Genomic DNA, 14,041 nt, shown 5'->3' on the forward strand with positions numbered 1-14,041 from the left:
CTTCCAAATTTTTATCCACCATGCATGGGTGTGGGACCTGCCCAATATGTGTCTGCACCCCTCCTACCAGTCTGAATGGATGTGGTTTCTTTAGTTCTGTAGTTGTCAGACTTCCATTCAACTTGCTTTCTGATGGTTCTGAGTGATGGTGGTTCTATATGTTGTAATTTTGATGTGGTTGTGTGAGGAGTGGAGCTGTGTTTACCTCTGCTGCCATCTGACTCGAGGTCCCCCAAAAACTTACAAAAAATAGAAAGGAGCTTCTAATTTCAGTGTCATTTCAGAATCTTTAAAAGAGGATTTACCAATTCAAGATGAGTTATCTAGTTTTGTAAAAAATAGACTTTACTGATTCATGTTCTGAAAAATTTATTCATCTGCCTTAAAAGAGTTTATGTATATCAAGTAACTCTTAATAATTATAGTGCAATTCATTTATTCTAGGATCATGTTTCCAGTGTAATTGAATACTAAGCAGTTAATACAGGAAACAAAATAGTCAAGATTAAATGATACCTAGGGAAAGATTTGCAGCAATTATGTCTAAATACCACCACTGACACTGTCCTTGGAGAAATAAGAATTAGCCAGTTCACGGCGGGGACTAGAGGTAAACACTACAAGTGCCACGTATCCCTATGTGCTTAATGTTGCACTTAAGGGAGCTTCTGTTTCAATACAGCTCCTTTCAAAGGAGTTCAAGAAAAACGCAATGAACTGATTTTAACAAATCTTTGAATGTAAGCTGGTTAAGAGGGAAGTATGTCTAAGCAGGTGGAGAGGATTAGTAAAAAAGGTGATAGGGTAAATAAATCTTAGCTCTCCTTTTGTGACTGCAGATTTGGCAGAGGAAGGACACACAAAAGCAAAAGATGGCATAGGAGAGTAGAATGTTTGAAACCGACATGATAGAGGGGGTGAAGTTACTGCTAATAAAGATTGTGTTTGTTAATATACATATAAAAGGCATACCATTTGCAGTAGAAAATAATTATAATATCAGTATGATATAAATGAAACAACATTAATAATTCTAATTAGCTTCTATTGCCTGCCAAAGGGAATATGAAATTTGCTTTCCATTTATAAAAATAGATTCATAATCTTAATGAGACTCAGTATAACCAAACTGGGACATTGTTCATGCTATGATAAAATAATGCTGAGATAATTGTAAATGGAACAACTTCCTCAACATAATACAATATGATTTGACGTTATTTCTCCCTACCGCCTAAAGCCTTCTGACAGACAGGCCACATTAGAGAAACCTGCCCGACCTTACTCATGGGTTCGGGTCGTGGACCTGCTAACCTGTGGCCAATGGCAAGCCATATATGTAGCTCACGTGCCCCTCCTTATACTTCTGCATGGTCCACCAAGATAATAAATAAGTAAACAAAACATTTACAAATCTTGTTATATTCACTCAACTTGACTTTCTGTAAATGAGCTTCAAAGAATAGATTGGTCTGTAAACATGACTGACATACCTTCAGCATTTAGGAGATATTTACATTCTAGCCCACCCTTAAATATAGAACACTGACCTAGATTGACAAATTTATAACAATTTACTTCTTCCTATTTTCTAAATTGTTATTTTGTAAGTGTAAAACATTCTAGTATTTACTGACACACCAAATGACCACCTTAATTGAACATATTTAATCATCTCTAATATTGGAAAATTTTTATTTGCTATGAGTTTTTAGCCATTGTAGTAGTAACCTGGTTCCAATAAGGATCCAACTCTTTTTTTCTAAACATTTTATTTACTTATTTTTAGAGAGAGGGGAAGGGAGGGAGAAAGAGGAGAGAAACATCAATGTGTGGTTGCCTCTCATGCGGTCCCCACCAGGGACCTGGGCTGCAACCCAGGCATGTGCCCTGACTGGGAATCGAACCAGTAACCCTTTGGTTCATAGCCTGTGAATGATTCAACTCTTGAAAAAAGAATGTTTATACACAAAAGTAATAACTTTTGGCCTCTTTTTAATCATAATTCATAGGAGAGTTTCACAGTCTCAAATTATATAAAAAACACTTTGTGAGTTCATAAACCTACAAAATGCTGATGTACCAACTGCCAAATTGTAGAATTTTAAACAATTACTTACTTTTTACATTTTCAGGCAAAAAGAAAGATGCATTTATACTCACACAGAGTAAGACTTAGAGCAAGGAATTGTTGCTGGACTCAGATGAATTTATCAACTTTCACAATCTTGCTTGAGGGCAAAACATTATTTTATTTCTTTAACAACTTTTGTAAACAAGATAATATATACAGTAGCAAGGTTGACATATTTTTGATGTGGCAAACTAGTTACATCAAAATGCAAACCTGTGTAGAAACATTTTCCTTACAATAGAGGGGTCACTTTGGAAAATATAAATTTCACATGCTTCTACAGAACGATATTGGGAGGTTTCACACTCACCAGGCACGACAGGAATCAAAATACCCATTCCTGGACTCAGACCTTTGCATACCCGATGGGTCGGGAATTGCCAGCCTAATTTCTGCCATGCCTTAACAAAGTGGGTAGTGTTTTAAATTTAGCAGATAGTTTCTTGTCTTTTACTTGATTGTCTCCTCTAGCATCCTGAACTATGAAAAGACTTTTTTTTCAAATGTGCACACAAAGAAAAAAGAATGGAAAACAATGGTCTTTCTGAAACTCACTTTTCTCTCTGTTTTCCAATTTTATTTTTTTTCAAATTGTAAAGCCTTATTTACATATAGAAAAGTGCATAAAACTTAAATACGCAGTTCAGTGAATTACCAGCAATGGAACACCTGTGCAATCACTACGTAGGGAAAGCTAGAACTTTCCCAGTGACACAGCACCCATTGCCCCATCTCAACCATTATCCTCTCAACCCAAAGGTAACCACTCAGAGAATATAAGCACTACTATTCATGTTGCCTGTTTCTGTAAAGCTATCATACAGTGTGCAGTCTTTTACTCAGCATTTAGTTTGTAAAATCCATGTATGGTGTTACATACAAATGAAATCTGGTCCTTTTCATTGCTGTGTAGTATTCTATTATATGAACATACCTTAATTTATTTATACATTCTATTCTTCAAGAATGTTCAGTCTATTTGCAGTTATGGCTATTATGAATAATGTTGCAATGAACACTCCTGGGTGTGTCAATTGGTAGATATATTTTTCTTTCGGGTACCTACCTAAGAAGTAGAGTTGCTGAGTCTTACGATATGCATATGATAGTTTTCAAAAACGCTGTCAAATTGTTTATCAAAGTGACTTAATTAACCTACAATCCCAACAACAGGGTCTAAGCATTTTATGATCTCTGCGTCCTTGGCAACACTTGCCATTGTCTATTTTCTTATTTCAATCATTCTGGTGGCTATGAAGTGGTATTACATTTTTCTTAGTTTGTATATCCCTGATCACCAGTGAGATTGCCACCATTTTAAACATTAGTGGCTTCTTGGTTATCTGTTATGAAGTCTCTTGCCCATTTTTCTGATTATTGTCTATTTTATAGATGTTATGAATATATATTGCTGATTCTTGTTAGATATGTGTACTGCAAGTATCAGTTACTGTGGCTTGTATTTTTACTCACTTAATGGTGTTTTTTGAACTATTGAGTATTAGTATAATGAAATTTATCAATCTTTTGTGCCAATGTATTTTTTGCTCTGTTCAGGAATCATTGTGGATATAATGGATATATTACTTTACATTGATTTCTAGATGTTTTATTGTTTACATTTTTTATGTATAAGCCATTTGGTATTGACTTTTATATAAGGCAATTTATTTTTCGTATATATCCGAATTGACCTAGTAGTACTTACTGAAGGGGCCGCTCGCTCTGTCCGTTGTACTGCCGCGCCGTCAGGGCATCAATCAAGCGCTAAGATACACGTGGATAATTTTCACTGACTTGATCTAAAGCTACAGTCAGCGAGGACCAGTCTTTTTCTTCTTCTTAGACATTGTTTTGGCTATTTTTGTCCTTTTGCAATTTTATAAAACTTTTACATTCAGCTTCCCTTTGTCTCTTTTGCTTTCTTTCTCACTCTTCCTCACACAAAAATACCTGATTCTATAGATCAATTAGAGAAGAATTTATATCTTTATAATACTTTATATTCTGTCTTTCAATCAAGAAGCATGATGCATTTGTTCACTTATTTAATCTTTTTTTATTTCACTCAAGGAAGTTTATAGATTCTCATGTAGAGGTCTTTCACATCTTTATTCTTAAGCATTTGATATTTTAATTACAAATAATATAATTTTTAATTTCACTTACTTTGTTGCTGGTATATACATGTCTGATTGATTTTTGAACATCATGCCATAGTAAACTAATAAATAACTTAATTTTAGTAATTTATCCTATGTTCTTTTGGACTTTCTACATACATATTCAAACCAACCTTAATTCATAACTTTTATTTTATTCTTTCCAATTTTTAACTATTTTAAATTATTTGTTTTCTTGTTGAACCACATTGTTTAGCACCTGCATTTGAATACAAGTGGTAACAGCCTGTAGCCTTTAGACAGCCTTTAAAAATACTTATTTTATTAATAAATATGATGTATGCTGTAGGTTTCTGAAAATACTGTTGTGAGACTGAAAAACTGTTCTTTCATTTCTATTTTGCTTACTTGTTTCTAGGTTTTTTATTTTATTTTTAAAACTGCATGTTCACTTTCATCTGTGCCTTTTCTGCATATATCAAGATGATTAAAGGATTTTATTCCTTTGTATTGTTAATGTAGTAAATTCCAGTGGTTGATTTTTGAATGGCAAACCAACCATTTCTTTCCTATAATAAACCCAACATGATTATTTATTTGTTGTACTTTGCTAATTTATTTTAAGTCTTTTCTATCTATTATATGTAAGTATTATATGTAATTTTCCTTTCTTGGAATGATCTTTCAAGTTTTGTTATCAAAGTTGTACCTTCTCTATAAAATGTATGGAGTAATGTTTAAAATTAGAATTAATTTTACTAAAACATATGTTAGATTTTTCCAGAAAGCCAGTGGCCTTGAATTTTTTAATGGGTAAGTTTTAGCTATGGATTCAAAGTCTTTAAAAGTTGTAAGATAATTCAAATTTTCTATTTCTTTTGGTGGCAATTTTTGTAGGAATTTGGCCATATCATCTCAATTTTTAAATAATTGGCATAAAATTGTACATAAGAACTTTTGTTTTATATTCTTCTAATGTTTGTAACAAAGTGTCCTTTTTATTCCTATTATTGTCTTTTGCCTTTTCTTATTTTCATGATCAATGTTAATAGCTTTTAATAGAACTTTTCAAATGTCCAAACTTTGTTAGATCAACTGTCTCTTTTGTATTTTTGTCTATTTTATTAATTTTTGCTCTTATATTCATTCTTTTCTTGCTCTATGTTCTTTAGGTTGACCTTGATTTTTTTAAACTTGAAATTAATGAGCTCATTCATTTTCAGCCTTCTGTTCTTATACATTATAGGCTATGAATTTTCCTCTAAATACAAATTCAGGGGCATTCCATCAGCTACTAAAACATGAAGTTTTGGTATGGGTTTTTTTTTATTATTATCAAGTACAAATTATTTTTATTTCTCTTGTGATGTTTCTTTGAGCTGTTGTTTAGTAGACTTGTGATTATTGATATCCAGGCATATGAGGATTTTCCGGTTTTCTCAGTCCTATGTCCACTTAGCATGCTCTGGCCTTAATTTTTATAGCCACTTAACCTTGAAGGCTTTCAAAAACATTGTTCAGCTCCTCAGTCTCTTGTCTTCCTAATGTTAAATTGGCTTTTATCCCTCTGGGAAAAGTAGTTCTAAATATCAGGTCACATTTATGGGTTACTTTTTTCTTCAAGATCTTGGTCTTCTAATTTTTTACTGCCTCTTTAGCTCTCAAATGCATTATATATTCAGTTTTTCTAGTTGCTGTCAGTAGGAGGATTGTTTAGAATTATCAAAATTGGAAGTCAAGATTCCCGTTACTTTCAGAATTTGACATCTAAGTGCAGATAAAATTATCGTTTCATTTAGGTTTTGCAAGAATATTGTAATTACCCACGTGTAAATTATATGCCATGGGTGAAGGGTGAAGAAAACTCAATAAATATTTTTTCCATATAAGTGATAACAACTGTATTAAAGATTGAAGGCTTTATGAAACAAACTTTCATTTGGCCTTTATACTTGTTAATTTCTTGTTCCACTTTTCTCATTCGTATTAACATCTTTCAGTCTTTAGCTATCATCTTGTCCATATTTTACTTTTTCAATTAGTCTTTTTATCCAGGAAGTCACCTTGTAGATTTAAAAATATTTTCTTTTCCTTTTATCTTTTAAAAGTTGTGTGAATATTTGCTTTGAGGAAGAGAATATCTGAAATGCATTATAACTGCTTTTGAAAAATGTGTATCAGATGTCGGCGGCTACCCTGTTCTGAGTATATTACATTAGGAAAATAGCTCAGAACATAACCAAAGTGCATACATATTTGGACTACATTGAAAATTTAGACATTACACAGTGAGAAATAATGATTGTCATAAAAATCTGATATTATAATTAATTGAGTCCTGTTAAGTCACTCACATATTGATGAACCTAGGCAAATCTAATATTAAATCTCTAATTTATTTTTCTTGTTAGCATAGACTAATTTCTTTTATTTAGACTATTAATTTCATATAAAACATATATTCATTCAACAAATATCTACCCACTAAATATGGGGCAGAAACTGTTCCTATATCAGAAACTATATCATAAGGGAGAAAAATTAAAATATATAAAATGTGATAAATTAAATTTTTTTAAAGATAAAGAGATTGAGAGTATGGGGTTGTGGGGAATTACTTTTGATATAATTGTAATAAAGTGTTTGTGGAGAAGTATCATCTGAGCAAAAACTTGGATAAGTTAAAGGGAAATGTCATTTTTAAATTAAATAGAGAACTCCTGGTATAAAAAATTGCAAGTGCAAAGACCCTAGGACAGAAACCAGCATTGAGAAATTGCAAGAAGTTTATCAAGAGAGTGGGATAAGAGATAAGGTCCCGAAGTTGACCTAATATGAGGACTTGTAGGCACTGATATGTTCAGTAGAGATTTTGGATTTTTTTTCCCAAGAGAGATGGGAACCACTGGAAGTTTTGATCAGGAGAATATTGGGATCTCGTTCTCATTTTTAACGTGTACCAGGATGATAGCATTAGGATTGGTAGTGCCCAGGCTGTGAACAGGTAAGCCATGTAAGGGACTCAGCAGTACAGTCAAAGAAGAGGTGATAGCTCTGGGAGTGATGAGATGACACAGGGTTTGCATGTAGTTGGAAGGTTAATGTGACTGACCTTGTTCCTGGATGGGGTGCCACTGGATTGGGAAATTCCTAAGTATTTGACCTGAGAAATAGAGTGAAGACTGTTGCAGTTCCCTGAGAAAAGTGTGGACCAGAGTGTTAATTTAGGAGTAAAAATAAAGTGTTTTGCTTTAAATGTGATGAGTCTGAAATGCTCATTAGATTCCCAGTGGAAATCATGTAGATTTATCTATAGATTTCCAGAGAGAGTGGAGCTTGAAATATAAATCTGAGAGTTATCAAAATATACTGTGTATGATATGAAAAGTCAGGGAACTTAAGATTCGCTGGAGTGGAGATGTGGACAGAAACAGAAGCAACCTAGAGTCCAAGTGCAAGGACATTCCGACATTCAGAAGATGGAGAGGAAGATTCTACAATATTGTAAAGAGTGGCTAGTCGATCAGGAAAACAAAGCATGTGTGATGATGCTAAAGCCAACAGTAATACGTGTGAACCCAAAGTCATTACTAACATGTGATTCTAGAGAATTTAACAAAAAAACTTCAATATTCCTATTGAACTGGAAATATGAAAAAGCTGTGTTAAACAGAAGCATAATAACAATAATGTCACCTAACTAGTGAATAATTAAGCCCTTGGAAATAAAATGTATATCCCTGGTTATAATAAGACTGTAATTAATTTTAGGGTTGAACAAAAAGGTGGAAGAAATATTATTTAAACATAATATACTATTCTTTTTGACTGGGTCTTGCATAGTCTCATACAAAAGAGTTAAATATAAAGTAGTGAACATAAGCAAAATGTAGAGATCTATGCTGATGTTATATATAAATATTTCTCACTACTTAAGAATTAACTTGGTTTTGAATGTGTATGACTTCAGAATTCTCAATAAATACTTGTTGATGTTCTTTTATTCTCATTGCTTCTCTCCACAGGTGGGGAGGTCCCATACACAACTCTGGCTACTCGAATGATGATGGGGGCTTGGTGGCTCTTTGCTTTGATTGTCATCTCATCTTACACAGCGAACCTTGCTGCTTTCCTCACTATCACCCGCATTGAAAGCTCCATCCAGTAAGTAGACAGAGATTCCAGTAGCTACAAAACATGAGAAATGACATGAGTGCCTAAGCTATTTAAATAAGTATATGCTTTCTAATAATAAATTTATGATTTCCCTTTGAGTAAAGGCTTAATTTTGTGACATACAGATATCACTGGATAGTCCAACTCCTGAAAAGTATCTACAGTATCTACAGTATTGGTAGAGCATTTTTTTAATTAAAAAATTCTGGGAATAATTTGAACATTGCTTCCCACATTTTCCTGGAAGGGTGACGCATATTCAGAATTTCAACCTCCACAGTGTATGACTATGTCTGGGCAACACTTTAAAAAGGAAGGGAGAAGGAGTCACACTAAATATATATAATTCAACTTTGGCACTATCAGTCCTTGCCTTGAGTCTGTCCCACTATTCACAGTCTGTGTAAATAGACGTTAAACGATTGATTGGTAGATAGATGATGAGTAGGGACAGAGGTGGGAAGAGCAGTGAGGGAGAGATGGAGAGAGAAGAAAAGAAAGAAGCTGTCCAGAGATACAACTACTTTTTGCTTATCCCTTCGCTACATAATACCTAATGTGCTCATCACAGCCACAGTGCCAGTAATCATTAACTACGGTGCACTCACTTAAATCCTAAAAGTTACCCACGTCGGTGCCTCAGTTCACAAATGCCATTCCCCCAAGACCTGACAGCCCAAAGGCCTTTGACTTACTGTGGCTAGTCCTGCTTTTGTGGTTTCATGGCATAATCAACATCACAATACTTGTACCTTATCAGAACATAATGTCTTATGTATTATTTTTTTAATTTCCCTGAAAATATTTTATTCATCCAAAACATGGTATTTTGAGTGTTCTTAAAGTTGAAGAACATGCATTTCTCAACAAAACTGACAATTCAAAATTAGAATAATTAGATTATCAAGAAATTCATCAGAGATAACTTATCCTTAAAAGAAAATGTGAGCTCTTGCCTTTAAAAAGTGTGTAAATGAAGTCCATTAGCCACAAACTATTATATCATAGCACAATACTAAAAATAAAATTGAGAATCATTGATCTATAAAGAACTAAAGTGTATTTTTCAATTGCTTGTGATATAAAATTGAATCACCAAAATTCAAGTACTATAGCAAAAGACAGTCCTTTCTTTCATTCAGTTATGAAAATGGTATTTCCAACTTCTCTCATCAAATCATGCTCCTCAAGTTCTTTTCCCAATTACCACATATCTTCGGTGTAAAGCCTTCATACTCTCCCAGTTTATTACCCGTATAGCCAGTTCTATGTGTGGCATAAGCTATAAAACTGATGACCCCATCAGAATCACATTTTAAGCAACAATGAAAATTATTACAACCACCCAGCCAAGAAAGCAATGAAATTAATAACATTATGAAAACAATAATTACTATTTATTTAACACTCACAAGATTCCAGACTGTGCTAAATGTTTTAGATGCATTGGCTCATTTAATATTTACAACTATTTTCTGAAATACATATGATTAATAACCCATTTTACAACTGAAATTGAAAAGATAAGTAAATTGTCCCAAATCCTACAGCTAATAAATTAAAGATTAGACCTATAATCTTTCTGATTGTTAAGCCGAGGTTTTACACGTGCCATACCAGTTTTCATCCCATACCCATGTACGGCCAGTTGTTTTCAGAGAATATCATTAAGGGCATGTCATAGCCTTATTTCTTATTAAGTATAGGGACATAAAAAATTACATTCCCCAAATCTACAATTTGTCTGAGAAAATAAAGTACCAAATATTAGGAGAGCTTTCTGTTTGGCCAGTTCTGTAAGTATACATCCCAATGGGAGCAGGTGATATTTGTAATTGATATCTGCCATTCAGGGTAAGACTGCTTGGCAGATCCAATAACAGAAATCCTATTGATAAAGATAGTTTTAAAATGGAGTATTTTATCTCATAAATACATTTCATATCAATTGTGTTTAACTTGTCACATTTTGAATATACTTAAGTCTAAAAAGCTATCACTCAGATTTGACTTTAAAACATTTTTAAATAAATGAAGAAAATTTTAAATAAACTGACTATATACAGCAAATCACAACAATAATTACAATAATCAACAAAAATTATGGCTAAGATTTACTGAGAATTCACTATGAATTTATTAAGTATATTACATATTTTATCTCAATTATTTCTCAAAATAATCCTAATAATACAGAGTATTTTTATTTCCATTTTACATATGAAGAAACAAAAATTGAAAGTTAAATGCTCATGATCACACCATCAATATTGTCAGAGCTGAAAATCGAACACATATCAATTCAATACTAACCCATAACCTCACCCACCAAATTTTTTTATGTCCATTTGTTTTTAGAATTTGTTTGTTTGAGTCACTGTTTCACTGAGGCTTTAGACTTCACAGCATGTGTGTGGTGTATGTGAACTATTTAGTCATTACTAGCTTTGCCAGCATTAGTTTGTATTTACACATTTATGCAATAGTAGTGAGAGCAAAAGCCTCTATTAGATTTTTACACCCATTAGGTTTGTCTAAAAGTAAAATCTAATGGAAAAAGATCATAGAGGACTCATGGGCATGGGCAATGGCGAGGACTGACTGTGCCAGTGGGAGGGGCAGGGTAGGGGAGAACAATGCGGGAAAAGGTGGGACAACTGAAGAACAACAATAAAAAAAGAAAAAGATCATTATCTCATATGATATTTTCCTCAAGTGTAGTTACCTAGTTCAAAATAACTGAAAATTCATTTTTGAAAACTTACTTCTTTCTAATGCTAACTCATATTGTTAGAAGTCAACAGTTGGTGTAAGTTTTCCCGTCCTTATCTCTTCACTAGACTAGGAAAATCACAGCCAAGTACGTTAAAAGAAGCCTAATTCTCTTCCAAACTTAAAGATATCTTCTAATTTCATGCCTCAGCTATTTTGGTAAACATAACAGCTTTCAATATTTCTTGGAAACATTCAAAGTTCATTTGCAACTAATGTCAAACTTTCTGCAGAAATTCTAAGTCTAATTTTTCTTAGAAAATGCAAAATCTTTTTTTTATAATACCATCCAATGTCATGCTTCCGAATCATTTATATTCATAAGATTTGCTCATCACTAAATGAAACAATACGTGTCAGTGGGCCTTTTTCCAGGCCAGCTTTGCTCTGCCATCAGCACATACCAATCACATCTTCATCCCCCAAATTCCAAGCCACTTCTGCAGACAAGAGGAGGTAGGGGTGATTAGAGGGACGTCCGTGGGAGGGGGAGGAAAGCAGCTATTTTTGAACAGTTGGTTGACAGAAACTCATAGTTTGGTAGGAGCAATTCAATAAATTTTTTCTTGGGAAGCTTAGTACATTTTATAAAATGTACCCCTTTTTCCAAATTAGATATTTATTGGCATCTAACCTTCTAGTAGGTATTTGTCATTACTAAAAATTTTGGAAGTGTATTTTCCCTGAAAAGGATAGCTTACAAGTTTCAGCTCATATTTCTTAAATGGGCAGCTCAGCGTAGCCGTGACAGAGTGGGGCAGTCGGGATGGGGAGTGCTGAGACACACGGTGCGGTTTCAAGGGGAAGATAAGCAACTGCTACACGACTCTAAGACATTTAAGCTTTTTTATTGTCATTGAACAGTAAGAACACGTTCAATGACAATATGTTGTTTTCAAATAACTGGACAATGAAACATACTATTTTCTGTTGGTATCCCGGTTAAAAGCCGTAATGATGAAATGAAGCATGCGAAGCTTTGAAGGAGTTTTCAGAGTAAACATTGGGTAAAAATAACATCACCAACGTTAACTCCATTAGTATTTGTCGTGATGCAATTTTCAAAAACCTATTTATTTCATGCATAAAAGTGAAAATAGCTACAGGGGAAATTATAATTATACAGTTATAGTCATTAATAACTTCAGTAAGATTGATCTTTGGTGGTAAAACTTAAGGTCTTTCATTTCCTAAAGCTATAAGTGAGCTTGAGTCTATTCAAAAGGATTTCAACATTCCACCGTACTTTTAAATTTAATGCTATCATTCTCCATAATGGTTGAAGTTGGACTAAACAAAATATTGGGATAATGTAGCCACTACATCAAACTAATATAGGATAAATGTCTTTCCAGGAATATGCAAAAAGAGATTCATAAAGATTCTGTGCACTGGCGGCCAGCTTTTCCCTAATGTATCAATAGAGAGAAGACTTGTGACTGGCAGGTGCTCTCTAATAAAAGGATTTCTACCTTTTTTTTGACCTCATGGAACTGTGTAACTATCTTCAGAAAGTCAGTATTGAAAGAGACCATAGCAATCACACTTTTGGAAATGGAGGCATTCCTAACTATACAAACTCCTAAATAAATATATTAGCTTCATATGTTTAGTCTAACTAATTACATATCTATATAAAATTTAAACACTGTGCTATGCATTTAGTCTCTAAAGTTATTTAAGTAGTATCCCTGAGTTACAACCTACAGGGTCTAGCAGAAGTAACGCCTGCTTGAGTGTGGTTGGTAGGGTAATAATATGGGTGTAATAATTTACAGTTTTAACTTGATCATTCCACCTAAAATGTCATATAGTGTGCTTGAGTGTGTATTGTTATGCTACAGAATTACATGCTTTTGATTTTGTAATAAAAGATTTTGTAGTAAAAAGGGACATTATTTGTGCTGGATCCTTTATTTGGAGAAATAGCAATGTAAAATTCAATGATACAGAGGTTATGATAGATTTATTTATAAATGCTGTGGGGACACAAGGGAAGAAGTGATTTAAATCAATAACTTGGAAGGGAGGGAGAGGAGAAAGGAAGGAAACTGTCAAGCATCGCAGAGGTTCTCTGAGGTATCATCTGCGAGTTTAAACTCGAAGGATGAATTTCAGCAGATTGAAGGGGTGGCTTACTGGGGGACATTTGCAAAAGCAACAGAGATGTGACACTCCTAGGACAATGTCTAGCAAAGGGTAAATGATCAAAATACGTTAATTTCCTTCCTGGATTGGGATGGGTGACGTGAGAATGGTGGTAAATGAACAAAAAAGGAGGGAGGGACCAAATTCTGAAGGCTTGTTTAAGGAATTTGGAATTTTCCCTGGAGATAATAGAGAGTGACAGCTTCGTCTGCAGGAATAGGTGTAGGAGTGCACAGAAACTCACTAGCAGTGTCTAACGCACATGTGTTTATGGCATTTAACTAGTATGTTTCTACTTGATATAAATCTGACCCACAAATCTTGTTTCAAAAACTATTTAACATTCCTAAGTATTTATAATACATTTGGCTTGAGAAACATTATGTTTCTAGGTTAACATTTTCATTTCTAGTGGATGCAGGAATGTAACCTCAGTTTACGTTTGATTAAAAAAAGATTCATAAAGAGAGGGTGTGTCTTAGCTAAACAGGCAGGGAGGCAGAAAATTACTGTGTAGGAAATTCTAGAAATCACTCTGGTTAGGCAACTTTTCAGATGTAATTCTGCAGAAAAATTGCATCTCAAAGTCTGATATTCATGGACTCCATCATGCCTACTAATTACTTTAGTCTTGTGCCATCAAAAAACCAAAGCAGGCTTATTTTTTCCTCAACTTTAATGCAGTTTC

General features: G+C 33.7%; 1 protein-coding gene across 1 annotated transcript in view; it reads left to right on the forward strand.

Annotated features, from left to right (window-relative positions):
- The window catches only part of GRID2 (glutamate ionotropic receptor delta type subunit 2), a 1,366,498-nt gene that overhangs the window by 1,087,960 nt on the left and 264,497 nt on the right, over window positions 1-14,041 (forward strand). Inside the window, exon 12 of the mRNA XM_024574830.3 lies at window positions 8,283-8,421. Within this exon, the coding sequence (XP_024430598.1) occupies window positions 8,283-8,421 (139 nt within the window). The remainder of the gene's footprint in view (window positions 1-8,282; window positions 8,422-14,041) is intronic.

This window comes from Desmodus rotundus, chromosome 4, assembly GCF_022682495.2.
Source record: "Desmodus rotundus isolate HL8 chromosome 4, HLdesRot8A.1, whole genome shotgun sequence".
NCBI lineage: Eukaryota > Metazoa > Chordata > Mammalia > Chiroptera > Phyllostomidae > Desmodus > Desmodus rotundus.